Here is a 21248-nt window from a genome sequence, read left to right on the forward strand (position 1 = left end):
TCTAACTCTTATGGACCATGTATTATTATTACGTTTCGCTGAAACATTGGACCATTGATTCCGTTATGAGGAAAACAAACATAAAAATATCACTGACAAATTAAAATAGGCTGAGCACGTTTGCTAGTTTTGGTATACAGTTGTATTCGTAAAGAAATTAAATGTCAATACGTATTATAATTGTAAAATAGGAATTTAAAAGAAAACTAGCCGTACGCTTCGCTGGGCATTTAAAATTAACATTATTATTTATTGTCACTATTATTAGGGAGTCCAACACTCATATAAGTATTAGCCTATCCATTAAGTACATGTATTTTATACATGGATACCAAGTTTCAAGTCAATCGGATGCATGGTTCAGTAGTTATAACGGAACATCCGTAAAAACCACTGTAGATTTATATATTAGTACTAGCTGACCCGGCAAACGTTATTTTGCCATATATGCGCCATCTATTGATTACTTACTCAACCCAGTCGAAAGGTATCGACATCTGTTAGAATCATTTGGAGTTAACAGATAATTGTGACTGTCAAATAATAACAGACAAATAATTAGCAATAAATTAAAATTGCGACTATAATTTGAGATTTAAACTATCCTATCTCTCAAGTTGGATCGAACTGCACATGGTGTGCGAATTTTATTATAATCGGTTAAGTGGTTTAGGAGTCCATTGAGGACAAACATTGTGACACGAGATTTATATATATTAAGATAGATGTAATTAATGCACTGGTTGTTCTTAACTGGATGAGTTTATATACTTTTTTTATTGCTTAGATGGGTGGACGAGCTCACAGCCCACCTGGTGTTACTGGTTACTGGAGTCCATAGACGCCTACAACGTAAATGCCGCCACCCACATTGAGATATAAGTTCTAAAGTCTCAGTATAGTTATAACGGCTGCCCCACCCTTCAAACCGAAACGAATTACTGCTTCACGGCAGAAATAGGCGGGGTGGTGGTACCTACCCATGCGGACTCACAAAAGTTCCTACCACCAGTAAAAGTATACATATATTATGTATTATATTTTTCACTTACACTTGTTGGAGACCAAAACGCTTCGTTGGCCAGTCACCTAGATTCGAAGGTATCGCCATTACATACTAGCTTAATAATTTTATAACACACATATTGAAAAACACCGAACAAATACGTATGTTTTATTAATGTTTGTGCATTGCACTCAATGCAACGCACACAAAAATTAGTCTTACATTGCGTGTCCTTAAAGTATGAATTTAAGTGACAGGTGTTGAAGAATAATCAAGTTCGCCTTATGAGCTGTCATGATGTTGAATGTGGCATGGCATCGACAGCTTCATACGCCAACTGTATTTAGATTAACTTAAGCATTTATGTTTAAGGTTAGTTGAAAGACCAGGTCACTGCATGATTCAAGCACAAAATCTGATCTCGCAGATCCCAGAACCCCTGATTAGATCCTATTATAATGCCGCCATCCACCCATTTCAGTTAAAGAACAAAGTTCAATGACCTAACTGAAAAATTCAATTGATTTTTAAAAACGACCTACCCACCTTCAAAACGAAATGCACGGAGACAGAGTATCAGATAGATAGGACGACGGTACAAGCATATTGTTATCTAAACTAGGTCATAGTACTTATTCTGATCGCTAGCTGAACTTTATTCCATTCTCTTATAGCCACCAATACCACAGATATGTACGTCTTCCATTCAAATTTGTGAAGATTCCATAATACGTTATTGGTCCCCGGAATCGATAAATCGTTCGTAATATCTCGAACTATTCAAAATCACTCGCCAACTTCCCTCACAATGGTTCCAATATATCTTAGGCAAGAATTACAAGGGATTTATTACGCTTTTTTCGAGTCTCGGTCATTGTGGAGCGGGACGAGAAGCGGATTTAATTGTCTGTGGAAGATAAACTCAATCGTTGCACAAGTCAATGAAGATATTACTCTTGTCGGCTAATTTACCACCAAACACTTCTGCCGCTGCTTGTTCAGGATTCCACAGTGGGAAAGGCTCTGAAGCATCGGGTTCGAGCTTCCCCAGGGGAAACTGGTAGCAGTTGGGCTATGCCTCTGGATAATACTGTTATTCATGAACTACGTAGTCTAATATTAATACGTGAAGCAAAAACTTTGTATCCCTTTTTACGAAAATTGCGCTGACGGAGGAGTATGAAATTTTCCACACTTATAGAGAGTATAGAGAAGAAGTGCATAATGCCAATATTTTTTTTAAATAATGCATAAAAGATACATTAAATCAATAAAGAAAACATTGCACACACTACATACCGTGTATTTGACGCACACACGCATGCATACTATTTATTGTCAAACTTTTGTTCTTGACATCTGTTGTCAAATTGAGAATAGAATATGGTTTGTCTTTGTTAATATTTTTTATAGTGTAGTCTTGGCGAAATTTGTGATTATAGAAGTATAACATACAATCATAATAGTGTACAAACTTACAATTCCAATTAATTATAGTCGAATTTCGACTACTGCGGGACCTCTAGTTCATATAAATGCGCCTATAGTAGCAATAAAACAGTCCAATTCGAATCGAAATATTCGAATAGAAGTAATAAAAACATTATTAACTATAAAAGATAAGGTAAAATATATTAATGAGGAATACATATTAAATTCTAATTATTCTGGTCCTTACGATCAACACCAATGCGATCATTATCGCGCATCATGACGCTGACGTATCACATGTTTACGGTTTTCAGGGGGACTAGGGACATCGACATAATATACTGCACAGTGTACGCGAAACACGTTCATGCTAGTATTTAAATCTAATTTAAATTACATAGTAAAATTACCGGGAATATTTTGTAACAATTCTGAAAAACAAACCTTTTTTAGGTTTGCTGCTATTCTAGGAATATAAGACTCACTTGCTGACAATATTATCGAAGACACTTGCATTGAAGACAGCAATTAAGTCTATAACAACAGGAATTGCATTATGTAGGTTCTCCTATTTACACTGAACCCAAAAGGAAAAAAAAATCTAAATCGGATTAAACAACGCTGACGATTGAATGATATTAATGGACTAAGTATGTACACTAAGACTTTGTGCCGGTGACAGACCTAAGGGTTGGGCGTACTCTGAAGCCACTTTGTTTCTCCGAAATCCTACGGAGAACAGTGCGTTCTCGTTTGAAATATAACCAACATCTTATACATATTTTATACCAAAACAATATCTTAAATTACCGGAGATCCTTATAGAAAAATGGTAAATAATCTTTTAATAATACAGGTAACCACCCTATAAGCGATAGATACGTCCCGTGTTATAATATGTGACTAAAAGTCCGCACAAAAAAAAGAGTAATGTTTCTGAATGAATCACCTCAACTATGCCTATTTTACATAAAAAGATAAGCAGTAAAATTTCTGATATTTCTAAATATTGTGTGCTCACAGCGCATAATACAAATTTTCTAAATAATTTTATAAACAAACATCTCGCTATCGTCTTATAGAAGTACCGCTATTATAAGAGGGTTTTAGGGATTTATTCTGGAACCATGTTGTAAAAATACCTTTGCTAGCTGTATAGCAAGAAGGAGCCGACTGAGTTTCTTGCCGGATCTTCTCAGTGGGTCGCGTTTCCGATCCGATTGTAGATTCTGCGAAGCACTGCTCTTGCTAGGGTCAGTATTAGCAACACTCCGGTTTGAGCCCCGTGAGCTCACCTACACACGTTAGGGTGAAGCTAAAATAGCCTCTCAAGGCTATCAGCATAGGTAGGAGAGAAAAAAAGCGAGAAGGTTTGAAACACGCTACCCGCTCGCACGTAAACCGCAGCCCGTTCACCTTAAACAGGTCTTTCTCTCTCGCCAGAAACGATCGTTCATACTGACAGTGACAAAAACGTTACGGAATCGTTCCGGGGACGTTTCGAACGCACGTTCCCGATAACTCGTAGATAAAACGAATGAAACCCCTTTTATTTTGTGCTGCAAGACTAAAAGTAGTATAATAATATAGTATAAAACAAAGTCGCTTTCTCTGTCCCTATATTTTTTTTTTTATATTGCCCTTGTAGGCAGACGAGCATACGGCCCACCTGATGGTGAGTGGTTACCGTCGCCCATGGACTTCAGCAATGCCAGGGGCAGAGCCAAGCCGCTGCCTACCGTTTAATACTCTCCACAAGCCTCGTTTGAAAAAGGACATGTCATAGCGCTCGGGAAACAGCGTGGAGGGGAGCTCATTCCATAGCCGGATGGTACGTGGCAAAAAAGACCTCTGGAAACGCACTGTGGATGACCGCAGAGGCTCCAGGTAGTATGGATGAACTCTACTCCGGTGGCGGGCGGTGCGATGGAAAAATGGTGGTGCTATATCCCTATGTCTGCTTAAATCTTTAAAACTACGCAACGGATTTTGATGCGTTTTTTTTTAATAAATAGAGTGATTGAAGAGGAAGATTTATATGTATAATAACATCCATTAAATAGTGGAGAAGTACTGTTGTTTTTGAGGTTTCTAATGTGATGTCGTAAATAATCAATAATAAAATTTCATGTTTCCGAAGCGAAGCGCGGGCGGGTCGCTAGTATAGTATACAGGAAAGCGGATTTTTTTTTATTTTATCGTACTTTCACGGAAATTATATATGCCGTATATTTCTGCCGTGAAGCAGTAATGCGTTTCGATTTGAAGGGTGGAGCAGCCGTTGTAACTATACTTGAGACCTCACAACTTATATCTCAAGGTGGGTAACGCGTTTACGTTATAGATGTCTATGGGCTCCAGTAATCACTTAACACCAGGTGGGCTGTGAGCTCGCCCACCCATCTAAGCAATAAAAAAAAAGGAAACTCAACTGTGCCAAAAAGTGTAAGTGATATGATTATGCCGCTCTTAATACTGAGGTTTATTTTTGTGAAAGTCTTGATAGGTATTTGAAAAAATAAAATAAAAACTGAAGACTTTTGAATTATGAACTTAACTTATTATTTAAGTATAGAAACTTAGACTTTAGATCCCCATAAGGTACCATTGATATTACTATGGACTCCGTATTCTGTACAAGAAGCAAATATCATCATATCCAACCTTTTAATTAACGACTATAACATTGCATAGGTTATTTTCCAATATGTAATCAAACTAAATATGACGAAGCACAAAAACAAGTGCCTGTTATTTTATGATCAGACTCGATCTAAAATGAAAAGGCCCCGGTAAATTGAATGCACTTCCCCCTAACAGCGTACAATTTATACTCTACCAATATGTTTACGGTGCATAGTATGTGAGACAATGTCGTTGCGAACGCGACTAGTGAAGTACAGGGCTGAACTCAGAATTCAAATTTTAAATGAAGAAAAAATAAAAATAAAATAATTATTATTATGTCTTTAATTACTGTACTTTTTGGGAAATATCCTTTACTGTTGACTATAAATCTATTCCACAGATAGTTTTTTATTAATTACAAACATAATATATGCGCTGCGGAAATTTTACATTTCGGCTCGGCAATGTGTACCACCGCCCTGCTTATTTCTGCCGTGAAGCAGTAATGCGTTTCGGTTTGAAGGGTGGGGCAGCCGTTGTAACTACACTGAGACCTTAGAACTTATATCTCAAGGTGAGTGGCGCATTTACGTTGTAGATGTCTATGGGCTCCAGTAACCGCTTAACACCAGGTGGGCTGTGAGCTCGTCCACATATCGAGGCAATAAAAAAAAATAATGTGAGAATTGATAGCAAAGCAAGCAAGTGATGATTTGTTGGGTGGGAAAAAGGAACGTGGGGAAAAACTATGTATTGCGATTATGTATTGATATTCTGTCCAAATGCGGGTGATTCACCTTATGATGTATGTGGAACCATTTAATACCTGGTGGCCTCTGAGTTCATCTGCCCTTATCGCCACTAAAAACATTAAAAAATGACTGTATTTCAGACCGTACCTAGTCGCAGAAACGTAATATTTTAATTAAAAATAAACTGTTCTCCACTAACACACGCATTAACAGTCACCACTAAATCTCTATTATTTAATTAGTAATTGTAATTAATTATTCAACACAACTGTATCGACACCGCATTATAATTTACGCACAACTCACTGATTAATACGCAATAATATGCATCATTTATTCTCATGTACGTAGTATTAGTTGTTCGTCATATGTTACATTGGTGAATCTGTTCATTTAGGTGTTTATATGGTACATAGGTACTCTAAAGTGTATTCCAATTTGTGGTTTTCTCACCGAATGAGTAATGTAATAATTGATACATACAGTTCACCGTGCATGTTGAGTGTAGCTAGTTCGCTATCTCATAAAAGCTAAACACAAATAGAACTGAACAAAGATAACAAAGGTTAACAGTATGCAGAATAAATGCGGCAGATATAAGCAGTAGTAGTAAGTCGTTGTGGCTTAAAAGATAAGACGTCCGGTGCATTCGTATCTATGGTATCGTATGCAACGGTGTTCGAATCCCGCAGGCGGGTACCAATTTTCCTAATGAAATACGTACTTAACAAATGTTCACGATTGACTTCCACGGTGAAGGAATAACATCGTGTAATAAAAATTAAACCTACAAAATTATAATTTGCATAATTACTGGTGGTAGGACCTCTTGTGAGTCCGCACGGGTAGGTACCACCATCCTGCCTATTTCTGCAGTGAAGCAGTGATGCGTTTCGGTTTGAAGGGTGGAGCAGCAGTTGTAACCATACTGAGACGTTGACGATTTACGTTGTAGATGTCTATAGGCTCCAGTAACCACTTAACACCAGGTGGGCTATGAGCTCGTCCATCCCATATAATCAAAGAAAAAAAAAGGCAGAGATTCGGAGATAACTCACGTCGTAAACTCCCGCTCAAGCGGTACGTATGCTTGTCTACATACCGAGGCAGTAAAAACTTAAGAGATTTAGTTATAAGCGTTTGAAATTCACACTAGCCAAATACCAAATTGAACAAATCATAATTTGTGTGCCATCATAGAAAAATATAGGTATTAGTTTTTATTTATATTCTTCATGAAATCTATTGACTTCAACTTTCATTCATATGTACATAATATATTGTTGTTCGGTCCGCGTGTCGTCCGAGCACCCGCCGCGCACAATCTCTTGCAAAGATGACTTCAAATTACTTGTCAAGAGCAGGAATTGCACGGAAATTTCCTGACGGTGTGAAATTATTTATAGAATTGCACGACCGTTGTTAGGATACGCGAGCTGAGCTTTGTCCACACAAAGCTACCTGTCTGAAAGATATGTTGCCGCTGTAACAAATTTTTTTACGCCAAACGATCCATATTTCCGGACAACATAACATTTTGAATATCTCCGTTTCCAATTTCCTAACAACCCGCTGCCATTTTGTACAATTTAAGTGTTTTTATTTTGTAGCATTTTTTTTACAAGCACGCATTATCTTCTTAACTTCTAATTTTAACATTACGTATCGTATTTCGTCAAAATGAAGTATCTCATTGCATTGTATTATTACTCGGGGAAACATAAACTAAAATTGTCACTATTTTTTTAAGTAAACCTAAATCATTCTTCTGCTCAGCGACGCAACATGTTTTCTCCTTCAATACTCCTCTATCATATACCATTTCTTCGCTCACTTCCTTATTACATACTAGCAGCCCGCTCCGACTCCGCTCGGGGCTGTAACAAAAATTTCAACAATATTAGACGTTGTTTTATTTTTTTAAACAAAAGAACACTTATTGCGGCATAACTACAATAGTTAGACATATGCTGTCGCGACACTTTTTGTAATTAATAATGTGTTCTACAAAGTCGTAGTACAATATTTTATTTTATCATCACCTTGCTTTATTACACCTTGGGTTACATTATTGAAGTTTTAGTAAAGATCCCAAATTTTATTCAAAAAATATTATAGCTTATGTCACTCGGGAATAGTGTAGCTCCCAAACAGTGAAAGAGTTTTTCAAATCAGTTTAGTAGTTTCGGAGCCTATTCAATACAAAGAAACAAACAAATCTTTCCTCTTTATAATATTAGTATAGATATCGACTTTCACGCAATCCATTCATTCTTTCTTAGGTCTACCTCTTCCTTTAAATCTGGATTGATATTTCGAATTTCATTTTCGTTCAAATGTAAAGTTATTTGTACATTTTTTCTCAATATTTCAACTAGGTTGCACCGACCCTAATTTCGTGGAACAAAAAGTAAATGTACTTACAATAGTTACGAATACGGTTCTTTACTTCGCGAGCTTTGATCAATCTTAAAGTTTCAGTATGACCCACGTTCTTTCTCTCTGAATACAGCCTTGTATCAAAGGCACACTATATGTAATTTAGAAGGAAGTAGATTTAAGACTACGTAGTTTTACTCCACCTGAGGCTTATTTATTGCCCAGGGACAGCTATTTGCTTGAATAATGCAATTACTATTGACTGCGCGATTCACTGTATAGATTGTAAAATACAGATTTTGCTGGGAAATATCTTCAAATTACCTGGTCGATCGGTCCTATAGTATATTGCGCGATTACACGGATAAGTACCGTCATCCTGTATGGCTCTGTCACGAAAAAATCATGAGGTCCGCTATGAAGGGACCGCTATGACAGTATACCCTTATAGGCAGACGAACATACGGCCCACCTGATGGTGAGTGGTTACCGTAGCTCATGGACGTCAACAATGACCAGACAGAGCCAAACCGTTGCCTACCGTTAAGTACTCACAACAAGCTTCGTTTGAAGAAGGACATGTCATAGCGCTCGGGAAACACCATGGAGGGGAGCTCATTCCAAGACCGATAGGTAAAAAAGGTCTCGGAAGCACACTGTGGATGAACGCAGTGGTTCTAAGTATGGATGAACTCTGCTCCGATGGCGGGCGCTAGTTATGGCTATTTTTTTGCATTATTTTTCTTCTTAAGGTGCCTCTCCGCTACTGGAGGTTGACCATCAATAAGCCATCGTACAAGCTAGTCTGTATTGGCGATTCTCGTTTACTTCTCGATAATCTGCAAAGAGGGCAAGGTAGTGCCTACTTACAAAAGCTTTGAAAATAATGAAAAACTACGTCTAATGCACCCAAAAAGATAACTCGGTAATCAACACCTGATTTTCAAACACAACGATGTTTGCATCAAACACTACAGTTCATAAATGAGGTCAGAACCCCTAATTGAGTCTGAGAACATTTAGACAAGGCAGAAACCCAGGCACGGTCTGATTAGCATACTGCAGGCCCTCCTCAAACCGGGACAGGTTGAGGGGCCACTAAATTATTCAAAGTTGTGGATCTCAAGCACATTTTTTGGACGGGCACAAAAGCCAGAATATGATGTGAAAATTAACGCTTACATAGGTATTCTAAGTAAGTTTCAAGTTTAATTAGCAACCGTGGTTTATTATTAGACCGCGTTTTCGCAGATGATTTTCATTGATAATGCTTACAGTTGTTAAAAAAAAGCGGCTCATTGTATAATATTACAGAAAAAAAACATATATAACTTTGCATGAAAATTTAACATTATTACACATTTACTACCAAATACGCTGTTACATAACTGAAAAAGCTCATTGAGCAAGGTTGTTCTCGTCTAAAACTGTCAACACCAACAACGCCAGCTAAAACGTCCAGAGAACACTTGCTATGCAAATTGTTTAATTCCCCAACTAGTCTGTTGAGAGTTCACCTTAAATCCAAAAAAATACAGTGCTCATTTAGAAATATCTAGTACTAAAGATGACTTGCAAATATGTGCGATATAATCGTCCCGTTGGTTTGCGTAGAAAGGTAGGATATAAACTGTGTAATATATTTGTAATATTTATGAAAACATTTCGAAGTACAAAGCCTCGAATCTGCGGGATACAACGAAAACTTTGAATTTACGACATGAGCTGTATATACATATATATAAACGCTATCAAATGTTCCGCGAGCTTGTGTACAAGCACACGTGTGATGGCCCTCGTGTATTCACCAGTTTATTACTCCTCGTTTATCATGCTGTAGAGATTTTGAAATTGCATTTCATTGAAATATATTTCGCACTCGAAGGAGATTTTAATATAAAACGTTTTCGTCCAGCCTTTACCCACAAGATGCACGTGTGGATACAATATATTTCTGCCATGAAAAGATAACTGCATCACGCATATTATTAAGAATTTCAATATCCTCATCATACTTCAGGCTCGGTGAGTAAATTAACCCGTAGACACAGCCCACTGAGTTTCTCGCCAGATCTTTTCAGTGGGTCGCGTTTCCGATCCGGTGGTAGATTCTGCGAAGCACTCCCTTGCTAGGGCCAGGGTTAGCAAAACTCCCGGCTTGAGCCTCGAGTGCTCACCTAAGCGCTAGGACAAAGCTAAACGGCGGGATGGATGTAATGTGCTCGGCGTCAACCCTGTCCAGCCGTCTCAATAGACCCGACTGGGCTCCGGCCCGGTCTGAGGTAGGGCTCCGGTTGTGAGCGGCAGGAGTTTTTAGTGAGGTTCAACTCCCACATAACCTACCTACCACGTGGATGGGGATCCGGCGATTTTCTCCTGTGGAAAAAAAAAGAGCAAAGCGGAAATACATCTCAAGGCTATCAGGACAGGTAAAAAAAAAATCATACTTCGATGAAGCGCCGTTTATCAGTACCGCGTTATGGAACACTTACTAACAAAGAAAGAAAACGCCAAGTTCGGGCTGATAAAGTTTTCTCATTAGAGAACATTCGACGATAAGTTGGTTAATTGCAGTATTCGAACTCTTAGCTAAGCCAATCAGAGCATCGTTGTCCGTAACGCGACCTGAATGGGACACTAATACGGGTAACATTTGACTTATAGCGCAACTAAATACGGTGCTTTCATACTTAATAGTAATAATAATAACTGGAAACATATCACGCACTGTTATCTGAGTGCTTTTTTAACGTTCTCAATAGCGTAAAAGTTAACTCAAATTTGTAAGAGAGTGAAGCAGTAATGCGTTTCGGTTTGAGAGGCGCCGCAGCGGCGCTGCTGCTTAGAACTCATGTCTCAAAGTGGGTGACGGCATTTCCGCTATTGATGTCTGTGGGCTCCGATAACCACTTAACAACAGATGGGCCGTGAGCTCCTCGACGCACATAGGCAGTTAAAAAAATATATACAAAAAAAAAGATCGTTCCCAAGTAAATTTTCAAATCCAACTTCAGGTGACGTGCTTGTTTACAATCACGAATCATTGCATCTGAACATTAAAAAACTATGTAGGCAGCTAACCTCTGTCGTCGCAAATAAAACCTTGCTATGTAAAGTTTGCTGGCAAACATACGCGAAAACTCGCCAGCGGCTCAGCCCGTGAGAAATATCCAATTTAGCGGCGTTTGCCTCTCTAAATTGGCGCCATTTTTCATTTACCCACGCCGCCGCCCGGTCGCACAGCAGCGCCGCGGCAAAACGTGAACGTGTATCTTTTTACGACTGTAAATAGACAAACGAAGCTCACAGCTCGTTTTGCTGTTAAATGGTTAGCAAAGCTCATGAATGCCAATTAATAAAACATACTTTTTTGATATTAAAAAAAAAATACACTTATCAATTTGAATACGCTGTTATTAGCTTCAGACGTATGTATGTTTGTAACAGAATCTTTGAACATGATTTTGACCCCGTTCAAAACGTCGGATTAATAAAAAACTAACAAAATACGCTTTTACAGAAAATTCAACCAAAAATTACAATAAAATAACTACACTATTTTTAATGCAAATTTATTAAAATTTATTTTCTATTTTTAGTTGGATTTTCTATAAAAGCGTATTTTGTTACTTTTTTTTTAATTATTATTTATTTATTATCTATAGTTCTGGCAATCCAATTTTGGCAACATCAAAAACTCGAAATCCCGTTTACAATGCATTTAACATTGTCTGTGACATTGAAGAAGTGACAATAGATCTGTCACCAGTTGTCAACGTTAGCACGGCTGACAGGAGCAATCAATCAATGTTGCCAACAATCTATCAGTTCAAGGGCAAAGGAAACTGAATATTGATTAAGGAAGGATGCTACTGATTGGTTTAGAGAGAAATTAATTATATTATTGATGGCTTTGATCACGCAGTTGGAAGCATTACTAAGTTATAAAAAATGTTTAGACCTTACTGAGACTATACCGTATATTTTCTTCTTAATTTTTTTTTATATTGCAGTACTTATAGATACAATTTAATTTAATTTTTAATTTTGTTGCCATTGTAACGTATATTTTTTACACTGGCGAATGATTAAGGTTCCTTTAAATGCATAGTTTCCCATGTAGTTTGCTAACGATAAAAAGTATTTCTGTATTATCGATAATACACGCAAAACACATGTACCGCAATTAGAGAAGCGGTTAAAAGTAAGAGTGAAGGAAGCCAGCAAACCTCAGCACCAGTAACATACATGTACCAGACAAGATATATTAATGTAAATTTAACCAAGCCTTCGACATTCAACAAAAAATGTGGTATTACTTCCCTATATAGATTTTCATTTATTTTATTTCATTGTAATATCGACTTTTAAAAACAATTTTTCGGATCGCTCAGAAGTACTCATATTTAATATTTTAGTAACGAGACATCTTGAAGTATCACCTCACTTTAATTTTGCATTACGAAATTATTGAGCGGCCGAATGATGTGGACCGTAACCTTAATTGTATTGAATGTTACTGCGGGCGTCTGGGACTCTGCAAGGTTATATAATACAGAGCTGCATTGAGGGCCTAAATATTCGAAATCAAAGTTTAAATTCTAAATTTTAATTTAATTATAAGTTTAAGGTTGCGATTAGTAAAGTACATAGTACTTTTATATTGTATTTTGGTTTTTACATTCTAAAAATCAGGCATCAAAAATATAATTTTCTGATAAACTACTCAATTTATAGGAATGTATAATAAACAAATAAATGTACCACAAATATTTACAAAAAAAAAACCATCCTTATTTTTTATCGTGTCGATACTGGTCGGGACATTACAACGGAGTTAGAAAATCATTGTATTCTAATCGTTCTTTAAATGCGTACAAAAAAAATTAAAGTTAATCCGAATTGCAAGTTAATTTTGAAGTCGGTGAAAATGGCGTTCAAAGATTCCGCTAGATACAAACAAACAGACATATGTACATACCGGGTAACACGTCCTTACGAATTCATCAGATCCAATAACTCTTGCATTAGACGCCTTCAGCTCTAGCACTAGGAGCAGGCTTAGAGACTATGATAATCATACTACCAACCAAAATCCTTAAGCCAGCCCGCTTATTTTCTCGTCGGATCTTCTCAGAGGGTCGCGATTCCGATGCAGTGGTAAATGCATTCGCGAAGCAGCTGCCCTTGAGTTGTTAGATCTCCTCCGCAGCCGCTTGGGCAGTTGTTATCAAATCCCAAACCTTCTGGCTGAGAATTTGTTCGACCATCTGCCCTGGTGAAACTAGAAAGGCCAAAGGGCCACAAGTAATCCTTCCTTCCTAAAAAAATATACACCAAGCTAATAAAAACGTGTTCACCATTACTTAGTACCTCTCTGTCTTAAATCAAAATTCGATCGAGTTTTTCAGAGAACGTAATAAATGAATACTTCTATATCTCTCTAGTCTATAATTTCTAGATCAATTATTTAAAACTATAAATCAGCAAATACAAAACAGTGTATTAAGATTTTATTGTGTGTGTCTCAGCCGATACTTTAATTTAATAGCTTTAGATCCAGCTTTAGTGTTGCCAACCAAAAAAAATTCCAAGAAAAACCGCTCTCTACCTTTTTTTATTGCGTAGGCTGAATGAGTTCACAGATGAGATGTATTTCATTAGAAAAATATTTTAAGTACATAAAATGAATCTAAATCTTCAGGTGCTAGTGATTATGGTCTAATTTCTATTGCTGGTAAACTAGTAAATAAGTAAGATTTATTTACCAACAAATAACTCTAGCTGTTATTGTTATTGATATTTTATCTTGTGTGTCGCTTAGAGACTGACATTAACGAATTATGATTAAAATGTTTAACCCATCAACTAATAAAAAATGTAGTGCACAAATCACACACAGTCATCTTACCTTAAACTAGGATTTCCTGTACTATGGGAACCAGATGCTGATATAAATACTTATATATACGTTTAAATTTATACATATTTACATGATAAGCGACCAGACAAAAAGCAAACAATTGCTTATCACAGGAATCTTTTACCTGGAACCACTGCGTTCATCCACAGTTCGTTTCCAGAAATATTTTTTGCTACGTATCATCCGGCTTTGAGCTCCCCTGTGTGTTTCCCGAGCGCTATGACATATCCTTTTTCAAACGAGGCTTGTGGAGAGTACTTAACGGTAGGCAGCGGCTTGGCTCTGCCCCTGGCATTGCTGAAGTCCACGGGTGATGGTAGCCACTCATCATCAAGTGGGCTGTATGCTCGTTTACCTACAAGGGTAATAAAAAAAATCTGCTCGTTATGGGATTCGTAACCACAACCCTCGGCAGAGCAGTACAGAGCGCTGATTACTGCACCACTGAGTCGTTTTAAGTCTATTTAATATCTACAAAACATTTTCTTTTATTGCTTAGATGAGTGGACGAGCTCACAGCCCACCTGGTCTTAAGTGATTACTGGAACCCATAGACATCTACAACGTAAATGCGCCACCCACCTTGAGATATCAGTTCTAAGGTCTCAGTACGGTGACAACGGCTGCCCCACCCTTCAAACCGAAACGCATTACTGCTTCACGGCAGAAGTAGGCAGGGAGGCCTACCCGTGTGGACTCACAAGAGGTCCTGCCACCAGTAAAAAATTCATGTCACTAACCGGGTCACGTTTGTTTTCGGTTCGTTCCAGCAGAAGCACCCACATGTCATCTTCGAAGCGAGAACTAAGGCCAACAAGGGCTGCGCTAACAAACTCGAGTACCGACCGAAGAACAGGAGAACGAAGAACGTGGGCTACCTGGAAGAGCCGCTCGACGACGACCCCACAAGTTTGTAAGTATCCTTGTAATCTCAACACCATCTACTTCTATGCGACTGCTAAGTCTATGTATACCAACTATGAGACGGCTAGTGCTTTTGCAATGTATCTTGAAACACACCCTTAATACATTTTTTTTATTGCTTAGATGGGTGGACGAGCTCACAGCCCACCTAGTGCTAAGTGGTAAGTGGAGCACATAGACATCTACGACGTAAATGCGCCACCCACCTTGAGATATAATTCTAAGGTCTCAGTATAGTTACAATGGCTGCCCCACCCTTCAAACCGAAACGCATTACTGCTTCACGGCAGAAATAGGCAGGGTGGTGGTACCTACCCGTGCGACCTCACAAAAGGTCCTACCACCAGTAAAAGTGGTATAATTATACCATTTGGTAGAAAGGTCTCTAAAAATATCCTTGGGCCCGCGGTCTGCTCCCAACATCTACAGACCGTCATGTTCCATATGCCAATGTACCCCCTAGACGCAGACACTTCTTATGAGTTTCGGCCCATGCGGAAAAAAAAGCCAAATAGATTGTAAAGATTGAGTAAACAGAAGAGTATTAGAACACACACACACACAGAAGCATATTTATGCCGATGTTGTCTATGATTTCCAAACAAGGTCTTACTACGTAGCTTATTCAGTTATTTGTTCCATAAAAAGATCCAAACACATTTGTTTGCCCTTGTCAATTGTCGGAAGAGCAAATCCTTATGAAAATAAATGTCATCGACAGAAATCTTCTCCGAAATAGTTTATATTATTCAGAACGATAAACACTATTGCTATGTATTATTTTTACATGACAGTCACGTAATAATAACGCTGTGGATTGTAGTTCATTTCATAAATATGTCTTCATGCAAGTATTAAATCTAAAATATCTTTACTAGTTATTTTGTTTAAAATTTATTCACGTCAAAATTATTAATCACATCTTGGCAGACGCTGAGAAATTCTTGAGTACTGTCGAATTGTGTAAATATAAATTTACTTGAGTATTAAGCACTCGTTTCCGTGGGGCGTTTCAGAGCTTATACACAATCGAAGCTTTAACCTCGTTTTGCTTTCTATTCATCTGCCGTTTAATATAATTTAAGCCCTGGTTTTTATAACTGACATCAAATTAAATTGAAGGCGTAGACTGTCAATTTCAGATACTTAGTTTGCCTGACACGTCACAAAATAGTGTCCAAATGAAGATGCCTAACACGTCACAAGATAGTGTCCAAATGAAGATGCCTAACACGTCACAAAATAGTGTCCAAATGAAGATGCCTAACACGTCACAAAATACTGTCCAAATGAAGATGCCTAACACGTCACAAAATACTGTCCAAATGAAGATGTCTAACACGTCACAAAATACTGTCCAAATGAAGATCGTACAAATTGGATTAATGTTTGAAAATATTTCCGTATTTCAAACAATACGGCTCTCTTCAAAATAGAATATTCCAGCAAATTTGTTTCGAAATTTTGTTTTGTATGGCTCGCGCTTGGTACGCATTCAAATACAAAACTGAATAAAGAGAGTTATTGTTGTAGATTGAATACAACTGAAACGAAATATTGAATATGTATAGTAAGCTACAAGCTTAAAAAAAACACGTGTGGCACGCGGGGACTGCCGCGGCAAAGCTATGGCATAGCATTTTTTATCAACTTATGCAATTATAATTAGAAAATAATAATAAAATAAGACCACGCTGTATTTATAAACGTTAGCCAAAGCAAAACATTAACGGTCCCCTTCACACTCATAAGCTAGACCGCGCGAGAGAGAGATGGGCAGACTTTTCATGATGCGCATGCAGTGCGACGTCACACCGCGCGCTTATTCACAAACACTACACAAGCGCAACGTGAGAATGTGTTGAACGCGAGCTACATGGTAGGCGGAGTGGGGTGTGTTAGGTTTTATTTTCGTTACGGAATTTCTTGATTCGGTCGCCGCGCTCAAAGCCCGCGATAAAAGCTTGAAAACAATAGATTATAAAACTATAAAAGCGCTGAGCCTAAACAAATCCTAATTTCGTGAATGTTCAAACAATAATGAAGTTTAACAAACTAAATAAAATATTATTCCATTTTTCAAGTTTCTCATTTAATTGTTTCTAGTGTAATTTTGTTAGTCGGGTCGTCGACTTAAGGCTTTGTTATTCGTATCGTTTTTTTTTACATCGACTTTATCTCGGTTATTTTTCTTGGCTATGTCGTTCCATGTTTATGCCCTATCCGTATTATTTTTATTGTTATTAGTACATCGAGAGATAAACAAACTTGGTATTGTTACTATAGTCAATTTGTCACTAACAGACTGCTAACTTTGCTAACAAAGTTAACTTTTAAAGTTACGTATTCGTAAGTTATCTTATATATAAAATTCAGTTTCAAAACCTTTTAAAAAACGAAAGCCACACTAGCGGTAAGATATATTGCTATTGAATATTTTGTAAGTTAAGTGTTGTTGTTAAGTGGTAACTAGAGCCCATAGACATCTACAACATAAATGTGCCACCCACCTTGAGATATAAGCTGTAAGGTTTCAGTATAGTTACAACGAATGCCCCACCCTTCAAACCGAAACGCATTACTGGTTCACGGCAGAAATAGGCAGGGTGGTGGTACCTACCCGCGCGGACTCTCAAGAGGTCCTACCACCAGTAATTACGCAAATTATAAATTTTGCGGGTTTGATTTTTATTACACGATGTTATTCATTCACCGTGGAAGTCAATCGTGAATATAACACAACTGAAAGAAAAACTCACAAGGGGTCCTACCACCAGGAAAAATAAATATTTCTGTTTGAGTTAACTAATTTTATAAACGTATTGATTTATAGATATAAATATTTTATACACTTAGCAACGACATCCTCACGATCCTTCTAACGCATTCACAGAAGGATAAAGGCACCACGTACAGTAGGCAGTGGTGATTCTGTCCCAGGCATTTCTGAAGTCCATGAACGACGGTAACCGCTCACCATTAGGTGGGCCATATGCTCATTTGCCTACAAGGGCAATAAACAAAATCTAATTTCAGCCTCGAAGTCAAATTTGAGATACTACAAGTTAATTGTCAGGCAAAGGTCAAATTCGCCGTTTGCGAGTCGTAAATTATTCGGTCTGCACCATTTGTTGGCGCCGACTGATGAAAGGAGGTCCTTAATATTCGGAACCCGATCCTCTGGGACTACGAACTTTTATATCTCCATCGCATTTCATGAAACGAGTTAGCCAAAACCAGGCTTTCAATGGAGCTTTGTTTTATTGATACAAAAAAAAACTTGTAGAGGTATTGAATGTTTTAGATGTATGAATAAGTACTTTATAAAAAAAAACAATTTTTTTAAGTTAACAGTTTGCATTAAAAATTCCTTGCGATGAGGATTTGTTCTCCAAATTTCGGTTTCACTTTGATCCCACATTTGAAGCCAACTCTAAGCTATTGATGTCCACCTGGTTGACAGCTCTGCAATAACCTATTTCTCTGACGTCGACTCTTTTGAGAACAGCAAGCATTGGATTGAGAAAGTGGGACAGTTTTTTTTTTCTACCTATGCTGATAGCCTTGAGAGGCTATTTCAGCTTCTCCTTGACGTGTAGGTGAGCTCACGAGGCTCAAACCGGGTGTGTTGCTAATACTGGCCCTAGCAAGAGTAGTACTTCGCAGAATCTACCACCGGATCGGAAACGCGACCCACTAAGAAGATCCGGCGAGAAACTCAGTGGGCTGTGTCTATGGGTTAATTTACTAGAAATTAATAGAATGGTTAGATAGCAGGAGTCGACATAGCAGTGTGTGTCCATTCTAATAAATATTTCGATTATTACCACGTAAGATCCTACCCTACCTAAGTATATCCATTTTCTGACCTTCCAAAAAGTGCTCTTAATGTTTTTCTCAACAATCTACAGCTACCACAGCCAAAGAGGTTTAGTAGGAACAACAATAAATTTCCCAAACAGCGATCCCAAGCATCGGCATACATCATCCACTAATTGAGAACATCAATCCTTGAGCACTCTGTTTGCCTTATCTCAAAGAAATAACGCTGTATTTGAGGTAGTATTTCTGAGGAATACTTCTAAATCTTCAATAATCTTTTCAATTTTATGATTTTACATAAAGTATGTTTTAAAGATAGGTCGTGTCGTGAACTCACACTGATGCGCCACCATTTGAAGAGTGGGACAGTGGTAATACTGTCCAAGACCAGAACTTATGCCTCAAAATGTTTAGTAGCATCTACTACATATACAGTTGTATACTTGTCAACGTTATAGCAAGCGTGTTGAGCATATAATAGGCAAAGAAGACCTCAACATCATTAAGTGTCCTAAAGTGATCATTCTAACAAATACCGCATTTATTCATAGGGCTTATGTGACTTTTGACCAGTTCTATAGTTACCGTACTCACGTGTACTATGTTGGCAACTAAAACTGCGATTCTGGTGTGGTACCCTGTTCTTATAAGATAACTATCAATAGGAAAACATGATTATGACTTAAGAAATTGCTTAAATTGTTAAATATCTTCCACAGATTAGCACCAGGTCGTCTGAACCAAGAACGCAATTGGCGCTGGTTGTGGAGCGGGGGAGTCAAGGGTTTAATCGAACGGCTCCGCAGAGACGTCAGGGAGACAACGAAATATATAGAAACAGCCCTGGTGATAGACAAGGCCATGTTCGACAGGAGAAACGGAAGCACTAGAGCTGAAGTGGTTCATGATGCGATACAAGTCGCCAATATTGCCGATCTGGTGAGTTACTTTGCCCATACCATCAGCAATGTATAATATATCATTTAATCAATTTTGTTTACTTTTTTCGTTTGATTTTATTTTATTTCTTAGAAAAATACGACTGGTCATTTGCCTTAATTAATGTATAGCACACGAATGTATGAACTCACTGTTATCCCGCTGAAAAACAACGCAACAGTCGTCTAACTTGAAGTATACAGTATAAAATGGACATGGTGGAAGAAGGCCCTTGTGCTGCAGTGAAAGAAACCAAGCTGTCAGTAAAATAGATACTTAAAGCACGCTGTAATACCGCTCGTCCAACTTCCTGTCCAATTTGCTACGAAGCAAGAAACCCTAAAACCAATGGCAATTAACAAAAGTATTTATTCAAAATTCTGATTCCTACCTGAAACCGAGTGTCAGAACCAATAAAAAATCTGCGGTCGGCAGCCACGATCATCGTCCCAAAAACCAAAAGATCGTGCTTTATAAAAGCATTTTCGTTGCCAAAAATTTTACGAGCCCAAGATATATTACTAGTTGTTATATAAGAGATCTGTTACCCAACTCCCAAGATCACCAGATCAGCTCAAGCAATATCATACTGTTTTTATCAAAAACACAGTTTGCTGAATTTCAGTTGCACTTAAAACGAGCGAAGCCACTATGCCGGTTTTGAAATCCCGCAAACATGTTGCTATTTTTTACTCAACACGTGTATACTGACTGACTTATATCTTGACTGGTTTCCTAGGTCATATTTTGTGATTCGATTTTGAATTTTAACAGTCTGCACAAAGAATTTCGTGTAATATCTATGTAATGGCTAAACAGAGACCTGTGAACTAATCAATCGGCTAGGTCTTTTATTTTTTTACACACCCATGCTTAACCATAATAAACTTAATGTTTTTCTGTAACTTTTTGTGACCATATCATTAGAACAATGTTTTTTATATAAATCATATACCTACTATCCCATGAAATAACAGCTGGAATGAGATAAAATGATCTCACCGTAAAATGGTGGGAATTTTTTTTTCTTTATTTTTTTTTTATTGCTTAGTTGGGTGGACGATCTCACAGCCCACCCGATGTTAAGTGGCTACTGGAGCCCATGGACATCCACAACGCAAATGCGCCACCCACCTTGAGATATAAGTTCTAAGATCTCAGTATAGTTACAACGGCTACCCCACCCCTCAAACCGAAACGCATAACTGCTTCACGGCAGAAATAGGCAGGGCGGTGGTACCTAGCCGCGCGGACTCACAAGAGGTCCTACCACCAGTATTAACCGATAATACAGTGAGCGTTTTGGAAGAACACTTTTATTTTATTTTCCCAGACTTGTGCGCTTTCACAGAAGCTAAACGGTTAATAAACCACAATTATTACATTGTTAAACCTTAAGAAACACTAAATGAACACAATAAAACAATTCACACAACTTCACACC

General features: G+C 37.8%; 1 protein-coding gene across 12 annotated transcripts in view; it reads left to right on the forward strand.

Annotated features, from left to right (window-relative positions):
• mmd (disintegrin and metalloproteinase domain-containing protein mind-meld) overlaps window positions 1–21248 on the forward strand; it is a 937314-nt gene that overhangs the window by 521914 nt on the left and 394152 nt on the right. For 10 of the 12 annotated variants that reach the window (XR_016323709.1, XM_089730674.1, XM_089730671.1 and 7 more), the window contains 2 exons: window positions 14890–15032; window positions 19585–19804. Coding sequence is in view for 11 of the 12 variants with exons in the window: in XM_089730674.1 (XP_089586800.1) it covers window positions 14890–15032; window positions 19585–19804 (363 nt within the window). In the remaining variant the exon portion in view is untranslated. The remainder of the gene's footprint in view (window positions 1–14889; window positions 15033–19584; window positions 19805–21248) is intronic. The other 2 variants (XM_089730669.1, XM_089730679.1) reach the window with 1 other exon arrangement.

Source organism: Bombyx mandarina, chromosome 10 (genome assembly GCF_030267445.1).
Source record: "Bombyx mandarina strain Sakado chromosome 10, ASM3026744v2".
Taxonomy (NCBI): domain Eukaryota; kingdom Metazoa; phylum Arthropoda; class Insecta; order Lepidoptera; family Bombycidae; genus Bombyx; species Bombyx mandarina.